Source organism: Chiloscyllium plagiosum, unplaced genomic scaffold, assembly GCF_037043375.1.
Source record: "Chiloscyllium plagiosum isolate Xiang-an unplaced genomic scaffold, Cpla_swu_hap1 HiC_scaffold_1, whole genome shotgun sequence".
Lineage (NCBI taxonomy): Eukaryota > Metazoa > Chordata > Chondrichthyes > Orectolobiformes > Hemiscylliidae > Chiloscyllium > Chiloscyllium plagiosum.
In genome coordinates this window covers 26917306-26944082 of record NW_028270139.1, presented here as the reverse complement: position 1 = coordinate 26944082, position 26777 = coordinate 26917306, and the positions used below count along the sequence as shown (strand labels likewise).

Sequence of the window (26777 nt, the reverse complement as noted above, 5' to 3'; positions counted from 1 at the left end):
TATTTCAACCATTTGGCTGTTATAAATGACAGCCAAAGTTTCCCTCATTAAGTTGACTTTCCACTAAGTTTGACCAATAGCAGTAAAAACCATAAAGCTGCACTAATTGATGTTTTAATATTCAACTGGGCAATTTACAGATTAATTCAAACTTTGAAAATGACCCATTATTGCATACTTGAGATGGGTTCCAAACTGACCATCAGTAAAAACACAAATATAATCAAATGCAAATCACTCATATACCAACAATTTTCCATATAATCTGGCTGATTCTGGTCAAACTCCAGCAATAATAGCTAAGAGAAACATTTGGGGAAGCATCAACAGGAAGCTTCTTTGGATGAAATCAGGGATTGTTTCCCTGGTAATAATTTGTAGCCTCGTGATTTCCTGTTCCTAGTCTCCACATTTCTGGCGAACCTCAAGTGTGAATCAAGTGTTAGGACATTTAAGTGAGGGTACAATTGTGGTGCCATCCTGGGCACTTCCTATCTGCTGCAGACTCCACTTCAGGTTAACATTTGGTTTTAGGAATTTGTTCCAAATCCACCTTTGAACTCTGTAGAACACATTTTTGTATCACCGACTTCTCCTTGTGGTAATTTGTGTTTTACTTTATGGATTGTCAAAAAGGAAATTGATGGAAAGACCTAACTACAATAATAATAACAAATAATAATCACTTTGGTTGAGAATTGTGTTTAGTTTCTATTACACAGTTGACATCTATATAGTGTCCTAATTTGTTAATTAATAGAACTTCTTGTAAACCAGATTTGTAAGCTCTATATTGTGAATCAAACTGGCAAGGAAATGTTTTAAGCTCAAACTGGCTTCAGGCCAACTACTGAAGCAGCCCTGACACTGCCACAAAGAAGCATATAATATTAATATAGAAATAAAGTCTTGCACTTTTTTTTGGAAAAATTTGGATAGTGAAAATCAAATCCCAGAAGAAACCTAACAAGGTGAACAACTATTCTTACCAAAATGGCTGCCTTCATGTAATAAATATCAAAATTGTAAGTCCAGTTCTTACAATATTGGATCATAATTGAAATATAATGGACCATCAACTGTAGCCATCTTTAGCTTTGTGCTGAACAGGAGGACATGATAGGGTCACTGAGAGATGGGAGTTAAACAGTTTACTTTCTCTGTAATGTGAGAAGTTTCATATTGGTAAACACCAGGAATCTAAACTCAGCTACTAAAAGATAGAAATTATGATCAATGATATTCCTGTATGAATATTGAACCAAGTTTCTATGAAATCCTTCACTGTATTCTCAGCTATCCTGTTTAGTGGTAAAGCAGCACTTATGTAAGCATCCGATGTATAATCGAGATAAAAAGAGAAAATACAAAGTTAAAACTAATTTAACAATTAACTGGAGCATATAAAACTTTTGAACTTGAAGTAGATGAAACCTTACATGGATCCTTCCCTTTGAGTGTCAGAAAGTGATTTCTCCTTTGCTTCATCATCTTTTCCTTTTTCAGCTTGTATCAAGGGCTTTGACATGAACTGTTCATCCACTGACTCTTTTGACTGATCTTGCGACTTTGCTGTGGCTTTGGGGCTTTCTTCCTGAGGTTTACAGCAACTGATGGAACTGTCTTCCTCTGAGACAAGAGGTGGTTGTGTTTGAAAGCATTCACCATGGTGTTCACGAACTGCTTGGGCTAGATCACTGTATAGCTCTCTAGAAGCTGGTTGTCCAAATCTCATGGTCTTTGGACTGTACAGGTCATCTGAAAGTGCAGAGAAACCTGCAAGTATAAAAAGCAGTGCTTACTGTTAGTTGCTATTATTAGCAATTCTAAGAAAGCAATGTGTTTACAGGTCTGAATATTTACTCTAGTTGCCTTTCGTGACTATGTATTCAATAGATATGCATCTAAAACACTAACAAATATTTTATCCCCGCTATTTATCAATTCTAAAAATGAACAAGCGATAGGTATGACATGAGAAAGCATTAGGCATAGCACGGACTCACTAGACTGCACCTGAAAGACAAGCTCGGAGTACTGATTTAGGAGTGACCTTTAAATAGTCACCATTTTTGTTGGGGAAGAATCGGGTAACCTAGAGAGTGGTAGGGCATGTAGAATTTGGACAGCATGCGTGGATGCACATAAATATGAGGTGCAATAGTGAGAATCAGGTTTGTTTCCCTTGTTTACTATTATTTGCTTTCCCACTGGATGTGAACATCACTGTCAAGGCTAAAATTTACTGCCCACTACCAACTGCCCATGAACTGAAAGGTTTACAGTGCCATTTCAGAGAACATTTAAGATTTAACCACATGACAGTGGATCTAGAGTGATGCAGTAAGGATGTCGAGATGGGTTTTCATGATGATCGAGAATAGTTTCATGGTCACTATTACCATGATGAACTTTATATTCTAGGTTTTTATTAACTGAATTTAAATCCAATCAGCTACCCAAAGCAATAAGCCTGGAACTCTGAACTATGAGTCTAGACCAACATCCAGATGCCAACCTCTCTCCCAGCAGAAGGACTGATGAAAAAAAGAATTTTTAAAAAGTTGATTTTTTAAATTGCCTCCTAATGTAAAACTAGTTTTTGTGGATTGGTTGTCAGCTTCTCATTCCTATTCAATAGAATGGAAATTAAACTTGGGGCAGGGAGGGTGGATGCTGAACTTTTCAGAGGCAAATAATATCATCAACTGCAAACATGGAAGTGCTACAGCAACATGGAGTTGTAGGTGGCTTTAACAAGCATTGTATGGGACATTGGGCTGTCAGCGGAATGGAGTTGTACTCTTGGGAACTGAATGGCCAGCTGCTTCTGCAATCTCTGCAGAACCAAATCTCAGGAGATGATCCTACAGGATGTACAAGCAGTCTTGCAAAGATTGACAGTTACTGCATCCAAGTAAATCCCAAATTATTTACTCATAGAAAAGTACAGCATGGAACAGGCCCTTTGGCCCATAATGTTGTGCCGAGATTTAATCCTAATGTAAAATATAGTAACTTAACCTACGCACCCCTCAGCTCACTGCTATCCATGTGCATGTCCAGCAGTTGCTTAAATGGCTCCAGTGACTGCTTTCACCACCACAGCTGGCAATGCATTCCATGCATTCACAACTCTCTGCATAAAGAACCGACCTCTGACTTCTCCTTTACACCTTCCTCCTAATATCTTCAAACTATGACTTCTCGTACCAGTCAATCCTGTCCTGGGGAAATAGTTGGTGAAGAATCGGGTAACCTCGAGAGTGGTGGGGCATGTAGATTTTGGAGAGCATGTGTAGAGGCGCAATGAGATGGGGAATGATTAAAGGGAGGTGGTTTTACACTGGGCATGCACTGAAAGGCCCACAAAGAATATACTCTCTTTACCAGCTTTTTCAACCATGTTTTTGAAAAAAAAAATATCATGGGTGGCACGGTGGCACAGTGGTTAGCACTGTTGTCTCATAGCGCCAGAGACCTGGGTTCAATTCCCACCTCAGGCAACTGACTGTGTAGAGTTTGCACATTCTCCCCGTGTCTGTGTGGGTTTCCTCCGGGTGCTCCGGTTTCCTCCCACAGTCCAAAAATATGCAGGCTAGGTGAATTGGCCATGCTAAATTGCCTGTAGTGTTAGGTGCAGTGGTAAATGTAGGGGAATGGGTCTGGGTGGGTTGCGCTTTGGCGGGTCGGTGTGGACTTGTTGGGCCAAAGGGCCTGTTTCCACACTAAGTAATCTAATCCAATGCCACTCTCCCCTGCTTTTCATTGCGCAATCTATTATTAGATAAGGTAATGGCAAGAGATATGGATTGAGGTATTTACTTGATCATTAATTATCCACTTAAGGACATCAATAAATTGAAGAGTAGGCTAGTGAGCAACTTAGCCACTCCACATACTATGAGGACTGGGTCACAATTGGCGTTGGGAAGGGAGTCCCCAAATAGTTGCTGACCCATCCATTATATTTTATGTGGTCCCCTGCCAAAAGCATGCCCACAGACGGCCTTAAAGTTCAACCCACAATTCCTATGTCACAAAGTAAATAGAGTTCCATACCAGCAATACATTCCCAAAGTCTTTGAGTCCCAACATGCCCATGCTGCACTGGGCATCCCAATCACTCTAGGACTTACTGAAGCTCAGAAATTGCCAATTAATAGGATTTTGTCCACAGTGGTGACCAGCCCACCAAGTACATCCCTATGAGTCTTGGTGCCAGCTGGTGGTGGGTTGTAAGGATACTTCTTGATGGACAAACCACCCCACCAACAGGAATGTGAACACCCTGCTTTCTCCCTTTGTAACTGTGCCCCCAACCATCTCACCAGGGCCTGTCAGCTTGGCTCTGATGAACCCTCAGGCTCAAATTACATTCCAGTTCTAACACTGAGCATCTTCCTCATTGCCTTGCTGCAGACCACGCAGTGGCCAGTACTCCCAAAGGCACGACTGAAATTTGAAAGCTCTCAGCTCATTAATTGGTCAGGAGCACTGTCAGGCAGACCACACCCCCATCTACCTCCTGCTGAGGGGTGGAGTGCTTGTCTCAAGCCAATTAAAGGGCCATCAACCGTTTTATTTGCTGCAGAAACAGCCAGACAAGCAAAGACAGCCTCGCCCAACTTCAAATGCAATCCATTATGTTTCTTTAAAGGAAAGATAATTGCGTTCACTAAAACACAAACTCTAAAAGCAAATGGCTGAAAATCCATAATTTTATTGGTGAAACCCTGCTAGAACTCTGGGGTGGACTGCGAAAGGGTCACAAGGTGCACTGAGCCACAGCCCTCCCTTAGGTTTTTTGCTGGGTCTTGTTCGCTGTAGTGCCCCAAACAAGGTCAGTACCATAGACACACAAAAGCAAACAAAAAAACTACCTTGGCACTCTTACCAAAGAAGGCAATGAGTGCAACCACTTGCCATGTCTGAAGAACACCTCAACAACCCTCAAAGTCTGCAACAGAGGTGCCCAGTCATTGTATGTGCTGAATGCCAATATTGAAACAAATTGATCTTTCTTTATCCTGTCATCATTGGCGAGTGTAACTTAGCATGTATGGCAGGGTTTCTGACCTAGTTGTGCAGTTGTACTGAATGAAAATCTATTTCCACTTCCAAATGTTCCTTTCTAAATTCAAATTAGGATTGACTTGCATTTTTGGCACTGAGAGAAAACTATTGGTTGCAGGTTGGTCAACTGTTCTGCCTACTATTCACTGAAAGAAGTCAACGAATAGGAACATTTGGTGTCCAATAGATTATTTATCCATCATTAGTTTTCCATTGATGCTATAAATCTTCCTGAGTTGATTTTTATACAGATTTTTACAGAGTGTTACATGCTAGTTCTCTTAAATTTTAGGAATTGCACTTACCTTCACTGTGATCCAGTGCTATTGTTTGTTCAATCTCTGCATAAGTGCGGGAAACATGCTCTCTGCTGGGTGAAATCTGTGTAGTTTCCAATAAACTGATAATATCCATCCGATTAATTTTGGTCAATGTCTCCATTAGTTTTTCATCTTTAAATAAAAAGGAACAAAAATGTTGATAGGTTATATACTTAATAAATTACCATTTTACACCTGTCAAAGAGCTGAAATAAAATGCACAAAATAAGATAATGTGTTCTTTTTTTCCAGTCTAAAGTTCGAACTTAATAAGTGTCAAGGCTCTCACCAGCATAAAATTGTTTTAGTTTAAAATTCCACTGTCTCTGGAAGCACATTTATATTCTCAACCAATCTACTAGGACAAAATTAGGAAGAGAGAAAAGGAAACATTAATTAAATATCTGAACAAAATACTGCCCATGTCTCAGGGTTTAGACAAACAGACAAACGAGCTTTTATAAATATTGAACAATGTCTGTGAAGAAATAGCAGACTTATCTAGTAGGCAAAACTTGATACCTGTAATAAAAAGCCTGTATAATTAATCTGATAACCTTGGCTGAATACAAATGCATGGGGAAGAACTGAGAAATGAAATAGCGGGGCAAAGAGAGTGTATGAAAATAGAGCAGTGGGTCTTCAATTGTTGTATTATTCCAATATGACTTAGGAACTGTACATTCATACATATGTAAACATAAACATGCAGAGTGCTATCACTAATGACTGCACTAAGTGGTCTGCAGCACATTGTATGATGTGATGAAACTCCAGCATTTGTGTCTAAAAGTGTGATTATTTAGAAACCATAAAGAACCACAAGACTTACATAATGGGAACATATGTCTGTGAATAAAAACCCAAGAATCATAAAAAAGATAAAATGCTGATTTAGATTGAGAAAAGTCAAACCAAATTAGTGCCAGAGTAGGAGAAAAATAACTGAGTGATGCATGCATAAACAAAATGGCTTCCTCCTCAGCAACGAACTCAAAACTCCAGCTCAGAATGATTTGGGAGGCCAATGGTGCCATTGAGGAGTAGACAAAAGTGTTGTGACGTTTTCTAAAAGCTTCAGTTACATATTTTTAAGGCCAGGAGGCAAAGGGTTAGATTCATGAAGTAGCTGGGAGATGAGACAGGATGGCAGCAAAACCTAGCCAAAATTGGAAAAAGTTAGCATACACCTTCAGTCAAATTCAACCACTGGATCCATTAATATGAATTTGAAAGCCTGAAGCAGGAATCAGATGAGCTTGTTGATAATTGATTAATGAGACTATGAACATAGCCAGCAAGTGCTAGTCCAAAGAAACAGACTATATTAGATGCCCTATAGTGCGCATACAGGCCATTTGGATCAACAAGTCCACACCGACCCTCCAAAGAGTAACCCACCAAGACCCAATTCTCTCTGACTAATGCACCTAACAGTCTCGACAATTTAGCATGGCCAATCCCTGACCTGACATAAAAGATAAAAGGATAGTAGATCAGCTCACTTCGGAGCCCAGCAAACCCTGATGCATAAAAGCAGTCATTGGTAAAGACAAGCTCACAAATATCATGAAGCCACAAACAGAGAAATGAACACACTGGCTACTCAAATAGCTAGCTTGCAATTAAGTAAAGAGAAAGGCAACACAGTGGATGCAGTGAAATAGCAACAAAAGAACGCACAGTGGAAAGAGAGAAAGATATGCAAGTACTGTAGATGACGCTGAAAATGTGTTGCTGGAAAAGTGCAACAGGTCAGGCAGCATCCAAGGAGCAGGAGAATCGACATTTCGGGCATGAGCCCTTCTTCAGGGACACAGGAAACATACAACATACAAATGTCTGGGTGTGGCAGTTACCAGAGAAAAGAAATTCACACAACCACTTAAACCAGGAAAGGGGTGAGAAACAAACCCACAGCCATTTGCCTGAAGGTGAGGACTGAAAGTGGAACTCAGAGAATCAGTATGCCATCAGACTATACCAGAAGATCTTGTCTGAAAATAAGAAAGAAAATGGATACCCAAAGAATAATGACCTGAAATTGAACAACATCATGCTAATGGCAAACAAGGGTATTGAGATTCAATAGAGAGACCAACATGAAAAGATATGAGTTCATGTTCTATATCACTGAAATAAATTAGCATGATGACCTGGGGCTGAAGAGTTATGAAGAGCTACAGTTGCTCTCAGTGAACCATGAGATTCTGGAGGCATCATTAAGGGTTAAAGGTAGTGCACACATTAAAAAGAACCCTCCAAGTTGAAACAGGAAAGATCTAACCTAAATTTATGCACCACAATGAGATAGTTGGATGTTTTAATGATTTTGAGTATCACATCATTGATTGAGAGAAGAAACCAATGACCCATCTCTCACAAGGTACCAGTGCATAATAGGAAAGTTTGAAAGAGAGATCCAAGAGCTTGATGATAAGAATATGATCAACACAGGTTCAGATCTTATGGGCTGGGCAAATTCCAACATTGCGAGAGACAAACAAAGCAGATGGATATGAATTTGAGATAAAATCCCCCCAAATCTTAATTAAGCAAGAAAGAACCACAAAGCTTCTCCAACACTGCAAGAGATCATGCTGACATTGACAGAGGCAACCATTTTCAGCAGATCCGATGCTTAAAATAAATAATGAAAGGAGAAGCTGCACAATTAGATTTTTATTTTTAAGGCAATTAATAGGGTAAAAGGTCAACTACAAAGAGATAGTAATATATTTGCATTGGGGGTCAAACTGAGTTGTGTTCTGGCAACCATGCTTGTGGATATATTTTTCTCCTTGGTGATGATGTACATTCAGATCACCTACAGAGGGCATCTGTTTATCTATCTAAACTGATAGAAGGTTGTTCAGCTTTTCTCATCTGTGACTCAAAACAAAAGGTGCATCAAATCATTGTCTGAGATTTACAGCATGCTGATGATGCCACACTAGCATTCCAAACCAAGGAACACTTTTAGTGGTGAATAGACAGACTGTCTCATACCATTAAAGAGCTCAGTTTGAGTAGCTGCATCAGAAAGCCAAATGCCACAGATGAGGATGTTGCCATACCACTATCTACCAACAGTGATAATGTGATGCTGCAGGTTGTTGATAGCTCCACATATCCAGGCTCCATTATCATTAGCAATCTATTATGTGATGCTGAAATCAACATACAGCCTAAAAGGAGAAAGTGAGGACTGCAGATGTTGGAACTCAGAGTCAAGAGTATGGTGCTGGAAAAGCACAGCTGGTCAGGCAGCATCCGAGGAGCAGGAGAATCAATGTTTCAGGCATAAGCCCTTCATCAGGAATCCTGATGCAGCCTGAGCTGCTGTGGTTTTCCAGCACAACACTCTTGATCCAGCCTAAAAGCTACAACTATTATGGCCAAGCTGAATAAGATTATAAAATGACAGAGGACACCAAACTGCAAGTCTAGCAAGCCTACGGTCACCATGTACTCCTTTGTCATAGAGAAAGTGTTAGCAGCTATAATTTATGCTTCAACAGGGCACTTGGATTATTTCAAAGTAGTCAAACAGAGCCACCATTGTTTTCTCAAGGGAATCATGTTTAACTACATTTTTGGAGTTCTTTGAGGAAGTAATTTGTGCTGTATGTAAAGGAGAACCAGTGGATGTATTGCACTTAGATTTCCAGAAAATTACTGCAGAAACTAAAAACGCGAGTGTAAGCGGTACATGTTGCCATGGGTAGAAGATTGCTTCCTGTTAGCCAGCCAAAGAGTAGAAATAACTGGGTTTTTTCCAGTCTGGCAGGATGCCAACAGTGGTGTTCCACAGGGCTTCTGCTGGGGTCTCAATTGTTCACAATTTATACAAATGATTTGGATGAATGGACCAAAGGTAGGATAGTTAAATTTGCTGATGACACAACATAGTTAAGGAGGGGAGTTATGTAGAGGACATAATCTAGCTATGTTCCTTTGTATGCTGCTTAAGTGAGTGGCCAAGACCTGGCAAACGGAGTACAAATGGGAAAATGTGAAACTGTTCATATTGGCATGAAGAATAAAAAAAATCATGTTGTCTCAGTGGTTAGGGGCTGCAGATCTCTGAAATGCAGAGAGATCTGGATGTCCTAGTGAATGAATCACATAAGGTTAGTACTTCCTATTCATGCATTTATCCAAAAATCTTTTAAATGTTGTAACTGTACCTGCATCCATTACTTCTTGTGGCAGTTCATTCCACACACGAACCACTCTGTGTTAAAAAAAAAGTTGCCCCCAATGTCCTTTTTAAATCTCTCTCTTCTCACCTTAAAAATAATCCCCTAGTTTTGAAATCCTCCAACTATTCATCTTATCTATGCCCTTCAGATTTTATAAACCCCACAACCTCCTACGCTCCCATGAAAATATCCCAGACTATCCAGCCTATTTCTATAACTCAAACCCTCCATTCCTGAGAACACCCTGGTGAATCTTTTCTGAACCTTCTCCAATTTAATAATATCCTTCCTAGATTAGTGGTGCTGGAAGAGCACAGCAGTACAGGCAGCATCCAAGGAGCAGGAAAATCGACGTTACGGGCAAAAACCTTTTATCAGGAATAAAGGCAGAGAACCTGAAGCGTGGAGAGATAAGCTAGAGGAGGGTGGGGGTGGGGAGAAAGTAGCATAGAGTACAATAGGTGAGTGGGGGAGGGGATGAAGGTGATAGGTCGGGGGGAGGGTGGAGTGGATAGGTGGAAAAGAAGATAGGCAGGTAGGACAAGTCATGGGGACAGTGCTGAGCTGGAAGTTTGGAACTAGGGTGAGGTGGGGGAAGGGGAAATGAGGAAACTGTTGAAGTCCACATTGATGCCCTGGGGTTGAAGGGTTCCGAGGCGGAAGATGAGGCGTTCTTCCTCCAGGAGTCTGGTGGTGAAGGAGCGGGATGGTGAAGGAGGCCCAGGACCTCCATGTCCTCAGCAGAGTGGGAGGGGGAGTTGAGTTGAAATGTTGGGCCACGGGGAGGTGTGGTTGATTGGTGCGGGTGACCCGGAGATGTTCCCTAAAGTGCTCTGCTAGGAGGCGTCCAGTCTCCCAATGTAGAGGAGACCGCATCGGGAGCAACGGATACAATAAATGATATTAGTGGATGTGCAGGTAAAACTTTGATGGATGTGGAAGGCTCTTTTAGGGCCTTGGATGGAGGTGAGGGAGGTGGTGTGGGCACAGGTTTTGCAGTTCCTGCGGTGGCAGGGGAAAGTGTCAGGATGGGAGGGTGGGTTGTAGGGGGGCGTGGACCTGACCAGGTAGTCACGAAGGGAACGGTCTTTGCAGAAGGCAGAAAGGGGTGGGGAGGGAAATATATCCCTGGTGGTGGGGTCTTTTTGGAGGTGGCGGAAATGTCGGCAGATGATTTGGTTTATGCGAAGGTTGGTAGCGTGGAAGGTGAGCACCAGGGGCGTTCTGTCCTTGTTACGGTTGGAGGGGTGGGGTCTGAGGGTGGAGGTGCGGGATGTGGACGAGATGCATTGGAGGGCATCTTTAACCACGTGGAAAGGGAAATTGCTTCTCTAAAGAAGGAGGCCATATGGGTGTGTTCTGTGGTGGACTGGTCCTCCTGGGAGGAAATACAGCGGAGGCAGAGGAATTGGGAATACGGGATGGCATTTTTGCAAGAGGTAGGGTGGGAAGAGGTGCAATCCAGGTAGCTGTGGGAGTCAGTGGGTTTGTAAAAAATGTTGGTGTCAAGTCGGTCGTCATTAATGGAGATGGAGAGGTCCAGGAAGGAGAGGGAGGTGTCAGAGATGGTCCAGGTAAATTTAAGGTCAGGGTGGAATGTGTTGGTGAAGTTGATGAATTGCTCAACCTCCTCACAGGAGCACGAGGTGGCACCAATGCAGTCATCAATGTAGCAGAGGAAGAGGTGGGGAGTGGTGCCAGTGTAATTAAGGAAGATCGACTGTTCTATGTGTAACAAGGACAGAACGCCCCTGATGCTCACCTTGCACCCTACCAACCTTCGCATAAACCAAAACATCTGCTGACATTTCCGCCACCTCCAAAAAGACCCCACCACCAGGGATATATTTCCCTCCCCAGCCCTTTCTGCCTACCGCAAAGACCGTTCCCTCTGTGACTACCTGGTCAGGTCCACACCCCCCTACAACCCACCCTCCCATCCTGGCACTTTCCCCTGCCACCGCAGGAACTGCAAAACCTGCACCCACACCTCCTCCCTCACCTCTATCCAAGGCCCTAAAGGAGCCTTCCACATCCAAAGTTTTACCTGCACATCCACCAATATCATTTATTGTATCCGTTGCTCCCGATGCGGTCTCCTCTACATTGGGGAGACTGGACACCTCCTAGCAGAGCGCTTTAGGGAACATCTCCGGGACACCCGCACCAATCAACCACACTGCCCTGTGGCCCAACATTTCAACTCCCCCTCCCACTCTGCCGAGGACATGGAGGTCCTGGGCCTCCTTCACCGCCGCTCCCTCGCCACCCGACACCTGGAGGAAGAACGCCTCATCTTCCGCCTCGGAACACTTCAGGGCATCAATGTGGACTTCAACAGTTTCCTCATTTCTCCTTCCCCCATCTCACCCTAGTTCCAAACTTCCAGCTCAGCACTGTCCCCATGACTTGTCCTACCTGCCTATCTACTTTTCCGCCTATCTACTTTTCCACCTATCCACTCCACCCTCCCCCCGACCTATCACCTTCATCCCCTCCCCCACTCACCTATTGTACTCTATGCTACTTTCTCCCCACCCCCACCCTCCTCTAGCTTATCATTCCACGCTCCAGGCTCTCTGCCTTTATTCCTGATGAAGGGCTTTTGCCCGAAACTTCGATTTTCCTGCTCCTTGGATGCTGCCTGTACTGCTGTGCTCTTCCAGCACCACTAATCCAGAATCTGGTTTCCAGCATCTGCAGTCATTGTTTTTACCTATAACAGGGCGAACAGAACTGCACACTATTCCAAAAGAGACTTAACCAACGTCCTCATCATGACATCTGAACTCCTACTCTAGTCAGATCCCACCCTGAAATGCAACAGTTTTGGAACCTTTTTCTAAGGAAAGATATACTGGCATTGGAGGCAGTTGAGAGAAGGTTCACTAGGCTGATACTGAGTATGGTTGGACTATCTTATGAGCCAAGATTGAGTAGGTTGGGCCTGCATTCATTAGAATTTCAGAGTAAGAAGTTATTGAAACATACAAGACACTTTGGGGATGGGACAGGGTAGATGTTTTCCTTTGTGGGAGAGTCTAGGACTAGAAGGTATAATCTTAAAATAAGAGGTTACCCGTTTAAGACAGGTAAGGAAGAATTTCTTTCCTCAGAAGGTGGTGCACCTGTGGGATTCTTTACCACAGAGGGTTGTTGAGGATGGGTCATTAAGTATATTGAAGTCTGAGATAGGCAGATTTTTAAGCTGTAAATATAATCAAGAGATATGGAGAAATGGCAGAAGAGAGGAGTTGAGGATTATTAGGTCAACCATGACCTCACTAAATGGTGGAGCTGACTCGATGGGCTGAATTGCCTTCTTCTGCTTCTACACCTTATAGTTAAAGACAGGAATGCAGACAAATGTAGTCAGCTGGATTTGAACCAACAAGGTGAGACCCGAATGAGTTTTTAATCCATCCCCTTAACCAATCAGACACAATTACCAAGCTGTCCTAACTTAGAAATATATTGCCATTCCTTCACTATTACCAGATGCAGGTCTTGGTACTCTGTTTCTACAGTACTGTATGCCAATACCAGATGGACTGCAGCACTTCAGGGATGTGGCTCATCAACAATTTCTCAGGGATAATGAGCAATGGGCAATAAATACATGTCGTGCCAGTGACACCCACATTCAATGAAAACAAAATCATGGTTAGATGACGGAAAGACATGGTGCCAGAGTCACACTGGGAAGGTCATAGTGTTACTTTCTAGAGGAGGCCAAGGCACCACACAAGCAATTTCTGTGTCTATGTTTTTAGGGACAATATAGCAAGCTCTGAGACTATTTGCAAGGAAGAATAAGTCAACTTTAATCAAAACTTAGATGCCATGATAGTTCAGGTCACCCTCAACCTTTGCTCAGAACTGGGCTGGCAATCTCGATGAAAGTGGAGCAACGATTACTCAGGGCAGTGATTGGTGAGGTTCATGCGATAAGAAACTGCTTGCTGAAGTTAGCTCCAAATGTGTAGATAATTTGGGAAGATTGGTGTCAAAAAAGTAGTTTACTATTCCTACTCCACAAGTTGGTTTTCACATTGGATCCATGGGAGGATGCCAGGAGAAGCAGCCAGAGTGGCTGAAAGTTTGTTCGAGGAAATCCAATCCTGGGTTAATGACAGGAATGCACAATGGATGAGGAGTAATGAAGGACTAAAATAGCAATTTGGTGATGGAACTAGGAAACAATGAGAAGGTTAGGCTGGACTGAGAACTACTGACAACAAGTGATCAATTCTGTGTTGAGTCTTGACACATACATAACATAATTTTGAAATGCTACTTTCAGGTGCCAGACATCACAATGTTTTTACTGACAAATATAGTTAATGGAAACAGTTAACATTTACCACTAGAAACTAATACTGTTTGTGAACTACTATATTCCTGACACTACGATTGACCTTTATCTTTTATTAATACTGACACTTACTGACACTTGTAAGCAATTTAAACAAGGAAAATACTACCTGAAGCATTCTTGCCATCTCTTTCTATCCAATACTTCAAAAGTGCATGGCTCTGGTCCACCAATGAATTTGGATTTTCAATTCTGATTTGGTGGATCTGTTCCTCACTGAAATCCAGGTCCCTGGCCAGCTCTAAAATAAAAGCAAAAGTATTTATGAACAATATGCCCACAGAGTGCGAGGGATTCTTTTTAATTAACAACATGGGCGGCACGGTGGCACAGTGGTTAGCACTACTGCCTCACAGCGTCAGAGACCCGGGTTCAATTCCCGCCTCAGGCGACTGACTGTGTGGAGTTTGCACGTTCTCCCCGTGTCTGCGTGGGTTTCCTCCGGGTGCTCCGGTTTCCTCCCTCAGTCACAAAGATGTGCAGGGTCAGGTGAATTGGCCATGCTAAAATTGCCCGTAGTGTTAGGTAAGGGGTAAATGTAGGGGTATGGGTGGGTTTCGCTTCGGCGGGTCGGTGTGGACTTGTTGGGCTGAAGGGCCTGTTTCCACACTGTAATCTAATCTAATCTAATCTAATCATAAGAAATTGTAAATGCAGGCATGCAATTACCTGCATTAAATGCTTCGAGTTCTACCAACCTCTCTGCTTCCCCTCTAACTTCAAATTGTTCTCAATAGTTCAAGGTTATAACATAATAAAGTTTATCAAGATATTATTTCCAGTTGATTGCCAGATAAATCCTCTATTTATTGCATATATATTTTTTGGAAGTGGAGTATTAGTTATTGTTCTTCAGGAACACTGAGTCAATCCACTGGTAACATTAACATTGAATGAATCACATGTTACAATCAATAAAGAAAAATACAATCAGAGATTGTTCCAATTTTGATGAAGATTTCATCCCATGCTTCCACAAAAATGATATTTCTGCAACTTCATTATGGGGATATCTTGGTTCTTCCTAGGATACTGACTCGGCACATTCTCCAGCATCTCAAAGTAGATTTTCTACTCATTGCTAATTAATGAATGACAAATGTAACCCCTCATTTCCAAAATGAATGCCCACAAAAGACAGCAATGAAGAATTAATCCAGTGATTATCAGTGTAAAATTAAGAAAATTAACGCTCCTGCTTCAAGGGACAAAAAAACATGCAATATATTAATGAAGGAAACTGGACAAAAAAATCAAATGGAAGTAAAGCTGATGCAAGAAAATTGTTAAATCACTGATGTTCTGAACAGAAATGTTATTCAGGCTGCAATAAATTGAGTTGGTTTTAAAGCATGTGTCGCATTTAGAGCCAGTTTATTAGAATTTTAGTAAACGCTAATGGCCTGGAAATTCTTTAGGGGTTCTCTTCATTTCCCGCCAGAAGTTCAGTCAGCAACTGGCAGGATTCCCAAGAAATGTGTTAATTACTGCTTAGACCATTTCTTCTGGAGTTCTGTTGAATACCCAGTAATTTATAACGAGCATTTGGGACATTCAAGATCTAAATGTCTTTTTAAAAAAAGAAAAGCAGTCAGTAAAAAGTAACTTTTGTACACACAGCTGACATTATGTGGATTGAGATGGAGCAGCCCATAACAGTTAGAACATAGAACAGGCCCTTCAGCCCATGATGTTGTGCCGACCATTGATCCTCATGTATGCACCCTCAAATTTCTGTGACCATATGCATGTCCAGCAGTCTCTTAAATGTCCCCAGTGACCTTGCTTCCACAACTGCTGCTGGCAACGCATTCCATGCTCTCACAACTCTCTGTGTAAAGAACCCGCCTCTGACATCCCCTCTATACTTTCCTCCAACCAGCTTAAAACTATAACCCCTCGTGTTAGCCATTTCTGCCCTGGGAAATAGTCCCTGGCTATCGACTCTATCTATGCCTCTCATTATCTTGTATACCTCAATTAGGTACCCTCTCCTCCTCCTTTTCTCCAATGAAAAAAGTCCGAGCTCAGTCAACCTCTCTTCATAAGATAAACCCCCCAGTCCAGGCAGCATCCTGGTCAACCTCCTCTGAACCCTCTCCAAAGCATCCACATCTTTCCTGTAATAGGGCGACCAGAACTGGACACAGTATTCCAAGTGCGGTCTAACCAAAGTTTTATAGAGCTGCAACAAAATCTCACGACTCTTAAACTCAATCCCCCTGTTAATGAAAGCCAAAACACCATATGCTTTCTTAACAACCCTGTGCACTTGGGTGGCCATTTTAAGGGATCTATGTACCTGCACACCAAGATCCCTCTGTTCCTCCACACTGCCAAGAATCCTATCCTTAATCCTGTACTCAGCTTTCAAATTCGACCTTCCAAAATGCATCATCTCGCATTTATCCAGGTTGAACTCCATCTACCACCTCTCAGCCCATCTCTGCATCTTGTCAATGTCCCACTTCAGCCTACAACAGCCCTCTATACTGTCAACGACACCTCCAACCTTTGTGTTGTCTGCAAACTTGCTGACCCATGCTTCAATCCCCTCATCCAAGTCATAAAAATTACAAACAGTAGAGGCCCAAAGGCAGAGCCCTGTGGAACACCACTCACCACTGACTTCCAGGCAGAATATTTTCCTTCTACTACCACTCGCTGTCTTCTGTTGGCCAGCCAATTCTGTATCCAGACAGCTAAGTTCCCCTGTGTCCCATTCCTCCTGACCTTCTGAATGAGACTACCATGGGGAACTTTATCAAATGCCTTGCTGAAGTTAGAATAATAAACAGCATCCAAAAACAAAAGTCCTCATTAAATCTGCCAATTACAGTCAAGAAACAAGTATTACCAGCTCATTCTTGTCATTCATTCATTGATATAGACAATCTCATCTTGAATGGGAGTTATTGAGGGCAACAGCATGGCCCATTACTAGATGAAGAGACATCACTGATCAACGAAATGTCAATGCCCATTTCAGTGCAACTACAGGCTATATTTTATGGGGTCTCGATTAGAGTGGCTCTGGAAAAGCACAGCAGGTCCGGCAGCCTCCGAGAAGCAAGAAAATCGATGTTTTGGGCAAAAGCCCTTCATCAGGAATAGAGGTTTTTATCTATATTTTATGAGGTGCTGCCTCTGGGTAAAAATCTGGGTGGGATTGAGGCCACCAAGCAGAATAGCTGCTGCATAGCCACTTAATAACCAACTGGCCATTAATAGATTTGACATGACACTTCTGTCCTTCAAGGACATCAAAATGTAGCAACATGGAATATAGGAGCAAAAGTAGGCTATTCAGCCCTTTGGGCCAACTCTACCATTCAACATGGCCAGGATCGATCATCCAGCTCAGTACTCTATTCCCCATTTCTCCTCATATACCTTGTTCCTTTTAGTCCTAAAACCTGTATCTACATCTATCTTGAAAATATTCCATTTTTTGGCTTCAATAGTTTTTTTGCAGCAGAGAACTCCAAGGTTCACCTCTCCAGGTGAAGAAATTCTTCCTCATCCATGTGCTAAAAGGCCTATTCCTCATCCTTAGGCTGTGACCTTTGGTTCTGCACTCCCTTGTCATTGTGAACATCATTCCTGTATTTACCCGAACTAACCTGGGCAAGAAGACCTGCCTCAGGGAACAGGTGGGCAAACAGAGACTTGCAGCTCTCCAGTACTAGCAGCACCATTTGTTGTAGCGGCCACTGCCAGTGCAGCCCTCAGGCTTTGAGGGAGGCAAGCTATGTTACATCATGATAACTAGGGTCATGCCAGGTAGGATTCCTGAAGAAGGGCTTATGCCCGAAACGTCGATTCTCCTGCTCCTCGGATGCTGCCTGGCCTGCTGTGTTTTTCCAGCATCACATTTTTCAACTCTGGTACTCCAGCATCTGCAGTCCTCACTTTGTCCTCATGCCAGGTAGGAGCCAATTACTGCAGGTGCTGGAATCTGTACTGAAAACAATAATAGTCAGGCTCTGATAACATGGTTGAGGGGGCAGGGTTTGACAGGCCTCAAGGGAGAGGGGAGCGTTGGGGAGGGTAATGCCTTGCAAGGGCACTCCAGTTGGCCTAAAGACATAAGGGTGAATCCTCTTTCTTAACATCACTGGCAGCCTCCAGTTAAATTTCAGTGGTGATGGGACAATGAAGTGGGGCCTGAATTGGAACACCACCATCACTGCTGGTAAAATTCTGATGGGAGCAAGGTTGGGATGGTTAAACTGTGGACAGTTTGAGATGGCACTTTTAGCACCTTGGCTTTTTTGGCCTCACTGTCTTCACACCCATTGATAGGACTGTGTAAAAATCACTCCCATATATTCTATATCCCACTGTGATAGGCTCAATATGTTTTCCCAAGGGATTCTCTCACTTCCCTAAGATCACATCAGTGCTTCTTATTTAAACAAACACACTACAAAATTAAACCACTATCACTGCACAGAGAAAAAGGAATATTAAACAGAATTCTTTGTAACAGCATTATGTGGAATGAGAAAAAATGATTGGAATGATGGAGAATGGCAACTTTAATCTCAGAATTCAAATGCTGGGTACAAACCATATACTTGTCATTTAAAATGTAGATCCATTTCACCTTCGCCACACCAATCTTGTATTTAATACCTTGCAAACCACCAGGAACATGCCGCACCAGTTTTGAAAGTAATAGCTATTGCGTACTACACAGCTGCCACATGTACAATAACTTACAACCACAGAAGAAAATTCATATGTTAATGTTTTGTTTTAGGATTTTGGTTATGAAGAGTCTTGTTCCTCCACTGAACAGGGTGCTGAGTGATTTTGCATAGATTTATAAACACCATTCCCAAAACAGTGAACTTTCAGTCTCAGCTGTGCCAATATGTGACAGTAGAGAGAGGAACCCAGGTAATTCCGTATCGACAAGGGTTCAATCAATTAGCCTAATGCATTCTTTTGCATCTCCCTGTGAGCATTTACAGAAGGAACAAACAGACCAAATCCTATTGTCAGTGCATAAGGGTGTGAGAAATATGGAAACTAAAAGAAGAAGAAAGGGAAAAGACCTCATTTCAACTGCCTGTTCAATCTTCAATAGAGGCATTGTTCTGAAATTAATGCACAAAGGTACTGCTTTATGAGTTTTACCTGTCCAGCTGAATCCAAGATGGTCAGCAATAAGGTACAGCCTTTGCTCAGCTCTTTCAGAGTCGTCCTGAGCATCTACAGCTTAAATTAAGAAAAGAAAGAACAGTAACAACTTGTGTAAAACAGTTAGGATAAAACAGGTATTCTGTGGCAAAGCAGGCAATTGATAAATATTGTTAACAAAGTGTACTACTAAATCAAGTTTTCCCTTTAAGTATGGTTGCAAAGTTAAATAGCGCTGACAAACCAGTTTGGAGTGAAGGGATACAAAACATACTCGCAACTAAAAAGAATTTGGATTAAATTCTTCAATTTCCATTTCATGATGGTGAGAACATCCAGACTTCCAAGGCTGAATAAAGCTGAGTTAGTATTCTTCAAGCTCATTAGCTCTTATCAAGAAATTATCACAGCAGTCCTCTTTGTCTATTAGCAATAAACCTCACTTAATCTCCACAAGAATGCAATCATGTAATTGATTATGTCACTGGTTGAGGCACTGAACAACTTTCTGTGACCAAGGCACAGATCAAGTTTGAAAGTAAAGTTATCCTCTGTCTGAATGGAAGCAGGAGACCAGCCAAATATTAGACAGAGATCAAAGACTGAATGTCAATCCTTGCCCTCAGCTGGACCAGAAAGCAAGAGTTGTAGTTCATCTGTAAAGTCTCTGCCCTGCTTTAATACGTATTTTTTATATTTTAAGTTTCCTAAGTCACTGCACCAGACTGTCTTGTGTTGTCTATTGGGAAAACTTTCAAGTAGATTTTGGGATTTGAGTTTAAATTGTAACCCACAACTTAAACATAGAGCAAAGCATGCAAGTAAATCTTTTGTGGGACTTGCATTACAAAGGCAGTGCAAGTTCACCAAACATTTGGTGTGCAATATATTCAGGTAAAACTATTTTTTCAAGAATTATATATCAATTTCACTAATTATGATTAGAAATATTATTTTCTTATCATCTTTGTTAAACATCTTTTAATCTTTAAAAAGCTTTTAAAAACTTGTCTGTGAAGCTGCATAATCTTTAATTAATGTAAGCAATTGTGAAAGAAGTCTTTAAAGTAAAATATACTTAAAATGAATTGGTGGCAAAATAATTGGTATTACAACTTTATCAAATTGTTGACAGGTATTGGACTTCGTTTTGTTTTCTAAATATGTTGATATATTTATACTCTTGAACTTCAGTGGGGTGGTGGATAGGTGGATGATGGGTGAGGTGGGGAATTTGTAAGGTGGACTGTGATGAGTTTAGACATGCGGGTAAGGAGGGATCAGACACTGCTCACAATTTTGACTTATGAGTAAATTTAAAATCCTTTCTAATATAACTTCTGCTATTAAACACTCCCAATTCACATCCTAAACCTGTGATTGATAGGTGTAGGTATCTCAGATTAAATTTCTGGGCAAGTTCAGCATGTCAAGCCCAAGTCTCCAATGACGAGATCAATTTTAGAGGTATTCGCACAAGATTCCGGGCAGCATAATTTTGCCCATTGGAAGTTTGAAGTTTGCATGTTAGTATCATCAGGATCCCATTAATGCAACAATGGTGAACATCTCAACATTTCTGTAAACTTCAGTTGGAAGATCCATGCGTTATATTCCATCAATTCAATCAGAAAATTATATTGCTTGAGCTTGCAAATGTGCAAGCATTCAAACCATAGATGTAATAGGCCCAGATTTTGTCACAACTGATAGCAAAAATTCAAGAAGTTGACAATCTCAAGTCCCACTCCAAGACCTAGCATTTCTGAATTTTATATGGGCAGAATTGGGTTGCTCTGCAGTTCATGCCTGTGCTGACCCACACACATTGAGCTATTTAAATCATAGAATCAAAGAATTTAAATGACCAACTGTCTCTGATGAAATTGGATTTTGGAGTCACTACAGTGTGAATTCAGACTGAGATTAGACCAAGTGAGAGCAGATCTGTTCTCAGTGCATTTCTCTTAGAGCCAGTGGAGCCTTTTGAAGAGGTAAAATCTTCCTTTGGAGGAAGGAACTCTGCCTCTGCAGTTTTAAAATGTAAGGTTCATCAATGTATAAAGAAATGCATTTTTAAAAAAATCATTCATTAACTGTGGGGTATTGCTGACCAGGTCAGCATTTATTGTCCATCCCTAACTGTCTTGGTTAGCATGGTGGTGAGCTGATTTTTTTGAAATGTTGCAGTCCTTGGGGCACAGGGTCACTCACAATACTGTTAGGAATTGAGTTGCAGATGTTGTCACCACATCGGTGAAGGAATGGTGATTTATTTCCACATTCACTAGATCTTAAGAAACAGATAAAAACATTGACCACTACAAAGGCCAGAGGCCCTGACAACATTCTGGCAATAGTACAGATGATTGGCAAATTCTGAAGCACATTCTCTTAGCCAAGCTGCTCCAGTGCAGCTACAACACTGGGATCTCCATGGTAATGTAGAAAATTGCTCAGATACCTCCTGCCCACAAAAGCACAACTTGCCCTATCCCTCTACTATCAATCAGAAAATTGAAGGAAGACGTTATTGACAGTGCTCAATAACCTGCTCATTGCTGCTGAGTTTGGGCTCTGCCAGGCTGATTCAACTCCGAACCTCATTACAGCCTTGGTCCTAAAACATGAACAAAAGAGCTAAGATCAAAAGGTAAATCTACCTGCTATTAACATAAAAGCAGCATTTGACTGAATGTGCATCAGGAACTCCAGCATCAAGTAATTTGGTTAATGAAAATCAACCAGATCAGCCACAAGACATCACATTGGAGTTCCTAATGGTACACTTCTAGGCCTAACCAACTTCGGGCTACTTTATCAATGAAGTTCCTTTCATCACAATGCATGACGATGACTGCATAATGTTCAATGACTTTGCAATTCCTCAGGTAATGAAACAAACCCTATCCAAATGCAACAAGATCTTGACGACATTCAGGCTTGGATTGATAAATGGCATATAATATTCTAAGCATAGAAGTGTCAGGCAATGACCTTTCTGACCAAGAGATAATCTCATAATTGTCCCCTACCTTATCATCACTATCAACATTTTTGATTTACTACTGACCAGAAACGTACTGAACTAACTATGGTGTTCCCATGCATCTACTGCCTTATACTTCTAGTTGACGGATGTCATGGATTTGGAAGGTGGTATCATTGGAGTCTTGGTGAGTTACTTAGTTCATCCTATAGATAAACACATTGTAACCATTTTTGATCAATGGTGAAAGCAGTAAATGTTGAAATTGGTAGCTTTGTCTTGGATAGTATCAAGCCCCTTAAATGTTGAAGTTCCACTCATCCATGCAAATAAAGAATTCTTCATCACACAGCTGACTTCTGCCTTACAGATTATGGTGAGACAGGAGGTACATTATCTGCTACAGAATTCCTTATCTCTGAAATGATATTTGATTTATATGGCCAGCTGCAGTATGTATATGGCTAGTTGAGCTCAGTTTCTGGCCAACTATAACTACAAAATTTTGACAGTGTGGGATTCAACAATGGTAACACCATTGAAGGGTCAATGGCTTGACCTTTTCTTGTGGAGGCAATACCTGGCCCTTTTGTGGTGTAAATATTAACTGCCACTTGTCAGATCAAGCCTGGATATTGTCCAGGCCATGGGTTACTTCTATACCTAAGGTGTCGTGCATGGTCTGAATTCTATGCAATCATCAGTAAACATCTACATTTCTGATGCAATGGCAGAAAGAAGGTAACGATGAAGCAGCTGAAGGTCATTGAGCCCCAGTCTTGAGAAACTCCTGCAGTGATGGCCTGAGGCTGAGAAAATTGATTTTCAACAACCACGACGATCTTTCATTTGTGCTAGGTATGAACAGCAAAGAGTTTTTCTCCTGATTTCCACTGACCTCTGTTTTGCCATGGCACCTTGATGCCACAGTTAATTAAAATGCCACTCACTCCTCACTGCTTTTGTTCAGATTTTCACTTAGACTATAACAAGCTGAATAGTGCTGGCAGAATAGAAACTGAGCATAAATGGGACGGTTAATTTCTGGTGATAGCCCAGGTGACAACTCATTCCACCACTTCGCTGATGACTGAGATTATGATTTCAACTGACAAAGCTGACAACACTGTAAAGGAACTATTAACTGAACTTAATAGTATGGAGTCAAAATAAACAACACTGGCCAGGTATTTCATTGTTCCTGTTGACATAACCATTATAAGAGTCGTTTGCAATGATCCCCAAACTATCATTTTCACAACACTGTGTCTATCAAACATTGACAGACAGCACCAACAGTTCATAAATGGAAATTGAAATAACTCCAGAGGCCAGTATCCCGTTACCAATCACCCTTTATTTACACATGGAGAATCCTTATCACTGGTCCGGCTTCTTCAGAGCCAGCTCTCAGAGTAAACAGAACCTCTGACACTCCTGTTTATATCTGTCAACTAGCTCCCTGATTGGACCAGGTTAACACCAAAAATCAGGGAACTCATATTCTATGATGTCCATCTGCCTGACCTCGTTACAATCACTATAGAAATGCTTGCATGTACTGGGGATAAAGCATGTAAGTGGGATGTATTTTTAAAATAATAGATTATTTGAAAGAAGATTAATGCACTGAAATATTTTATAAATGAGTGTTTTTTTTCCAATAGTGACACTTTAGTAGATAAATAAAATTATTTTCTGTCAGCATGCCTTCTGATACATATGTAACACACATAAAACACTCATGGTGGAAGGTGAATTGTCATGGAAGAGGAAAAGTAAAGGTTGTAGGTTTAGGGAAGATGAGTTGATCTTGGGACTATAAAGGACTACGGGAAAGACTACAGGAAAGACTAAGGGCAGAGCAGGTTTGAGGAGCATGAATTGTTGATACATAAAATACAATGATATAGAAAGAATGATAAGCCATGGCAGGTGGCTACAGGGCATAATTTGGTATGGGAGGTGTATACAGAAGCATGGGTTGGTATAGAGGGTGTGATTGCCAGGCATGTGTGTACAGAGTATGGATACGGAGTGAGGGGTGATAGCAGAAGGAATCCTTTATGTTTTAATTTTGTTTTAAAGAAAACTCTGTCCTCATTTAAATTATTATTTCTTCTGAAATTTCATTTATAAACAGCACCAGAGGCCACGTGCAAAATTTGTCCAGCCCTGCCTGGGTAAACAACAGCCCCCTCTGCACATCCAGCGTTGTCCAGCCCAATTCCAAATCCAGTCTATGCTCCCTTGACCAAAAATATAATGTGTGGGAGGCCACTTTTAAAGCTGGATTGGAGCAGCCAAGTTTGTCTAGCCTCTGCACACCCAAACCAAGATTGAAAAATCAAATACAATTGAGTGTAATGCTTTACTCAACCCACCTCGAAATATGCAAGGGCTGAACATCTGCAAAGTAATTCCCACTTATCTGATGTCACTTGGGTGGAAAAACCACAGAACTGCTGTTACCACTTTAAAAATCATTCATGTTATTAATTTGTGGTTTCATCACTCTTCTGTGGGACCTCCAGCATAAGATTGCAAGAATCTTTATGCTAATCTAAACTCTTATATGTGGATTATAGTGATGAATCTCAGTATCAGATTGATAGTTAGGTGCTCATTGTCACATGTGCTGCTGAGTTTTAGCTTAAAGACTCAATACCCAACTCAAATTGGAAAATACGTGCGCTCCTTTACTATGAAATGTAAATTTAAACATTAAACATTGTTCCACCATAGTCAGCAAAGGTATCATTTTTATATTCAATATATATTTGGGTATCACCGTTTCAGTTGCTTGACAAAAATATCCACATAAATTGCAAATATCATGGAAAATATTTTCTTGAAGCATTCTGCAGGCAAAATAAAATATGTTGATTAAACATCTGTTTTATTTAGTTATTTGTGGAATGTGGGCAGGGCAACACAGGCAAAACAGTATTTACTAAATCTCTCTAATTTCTCTTGAATGTTATTGACTCACCACACCGAGTGAGACTGGAGTAATGTGTAAATCAGACTGAGAAGAGATGGCAGGTTCCCCTTTTTGGTGGGTGTTATTGAATCACTCTGATTCAAACTAGGTTTATGGAGTTCAATTCCATAATTTGTCAAGGTAGAATATGGGTGCTGAACCACTAAGTTGCTCGTCGAATGCCAAATCGTTTCTGTAACAAATGTCACTCGAAAATCTCATTTTCTTCCTCTAATCATTCCTATCACACTTTACTTATAACTTACTGTGAGAAAATACCACCTCCTTCAACTTCCTTAGTAATGTAATGGGAGAGCTTCTGGCAGTTGAATAAAAATCATGTTATTTGTGAATATTTTGAATAGTGTTTTTTTAAATTGAACTTCTGGAGGGAATAGTACTTCTGTTATTTTATTTAAGCCATGGGAAGATGAATCTATACCAGTTTCAAGCATATGTTAACTAAGGTTTATTTGGTTAAGGTGGTTTACCTTCACCCAAACACCAGTAGCGTTTCCCCAAACAACTTTATGTAAGTAATAAACAATCTGTTCAGAGCTGTTATTATACACCTCTAGAGCAGGTGGGACTTGAACAAAGCTTCCATACTCAGAGTTAAAAATCACACAACACCAGGTTATAGTCCAACAGGTTTAATTGGAAGCACACTAGCTTTCGGAGCGACGCTCCTTCATCAGGTGATTGTGGAGGGCTCAATCTTAACACAGAATTTATAGCAAAAATTTGCAATGTGATGTAACTGTTAAGCCTTTCATCTGTTAGAACACAGTGATAGTTTCACTTCTTTCATGTGTAAATCACAAAACCCTTTTTTTATAAAGTTGCATTCTCGGGTTAGCTGTTAACAATGGTGATAGCTAGACAATATGTTGAAGATGTTAGCCCCCTGTGTTCTCTGTCTATGACCTGATGTTTAGATTGATTCCAATCTAAAAAGTGAGAAAACAGAGTTTTACATAAATTCATGCAGTTTTTGAGCTCAGAGTTCGACATGAATGTATGTGGTTTTTGAGCAAAGTGCAATGTAACTCTGAAAGTACCAAAAAATTCACCACACAAAATATATGTGTGCATGTGGATCTTTGTCTGTCTGTGTGTGTGTCTGTCCGGGGTGGGGGTTGTGAGTGTAGAAAGTGTGTGTGTGTGTGTGTGTGTAGTGAAGTGAGTGCAGAGTGTCTTAAGTCTGTGAGGGGGTGCATGTGTGGGAGTCTGTGTGTCTATAAGGGTGTGTGTGGGTGTCTGTGTGCGCGTCTGTGTCCGTGTGTATGTGAGAGTGTGTAGGAATATCTGTGTGTGTGTGTGTGTGTAGTGCAATGGTGATCACCTGTAATGTGACATGAACCCAAGGTCCCCGTTGAGGCCCTCCCTATGGGTACACGTGGACACAATCTGACACGTGGACATAGATTGTGGACATAGATACCACTATTACGCGTGGGAACACCTCCCACCGTGTACATGGCAGGTACTCATGTGACTCAGCCAACGTTGTCTATCTTATACGTTGCAGGCAGGGATGCCCGGAGGCATGGTACATTGGGGAAACCGAGCAAAGGCTACGACAACGGATGAATGGGCACCACACAACAATCAACAGACAGGAGGGTTCCCTCCCAGTTGGGGAACACTTCAGTGGTCCAGGACATTCAGCCTCGGACCT

The 26777-nt window shown here is 41.4% G+C and overlaps 1 protein-coding gene across 32 annotated transcripts in view; it reads right to left on the bottom strand.

The window, feature by feature from the left end:
• Positions 1-26777, bottom strand: part of ank2b (ankyrin 2b, neuronal) — an 877032-nt gene that overhangs the window by 27926 nt on the left and 822329 nt on the right. For all 32 annotated transcript variants that reach the window (XM_087983074.1, XM_087982715.1, XM_087982867.1 and 29 more), the window contains 4 exons: positions 19122-19202; positions 14086-14217; positions 5382-5528; positions 1440-1776 (listed from right to left, as the gene is read on the bottom strand). In XM_087983074.1, coding sequence (XP_087839200.1) covers positions 1440-1776; positions 5382-5528; positions 14086-14217; positions 19122-19202 — 697 coding nt within the window. The remainder of the gene's footprint in view (positions 1-1439; positions 1777-5381; positions 5529-14085; positions 14218-19121; positions 19203-26777) is intronic.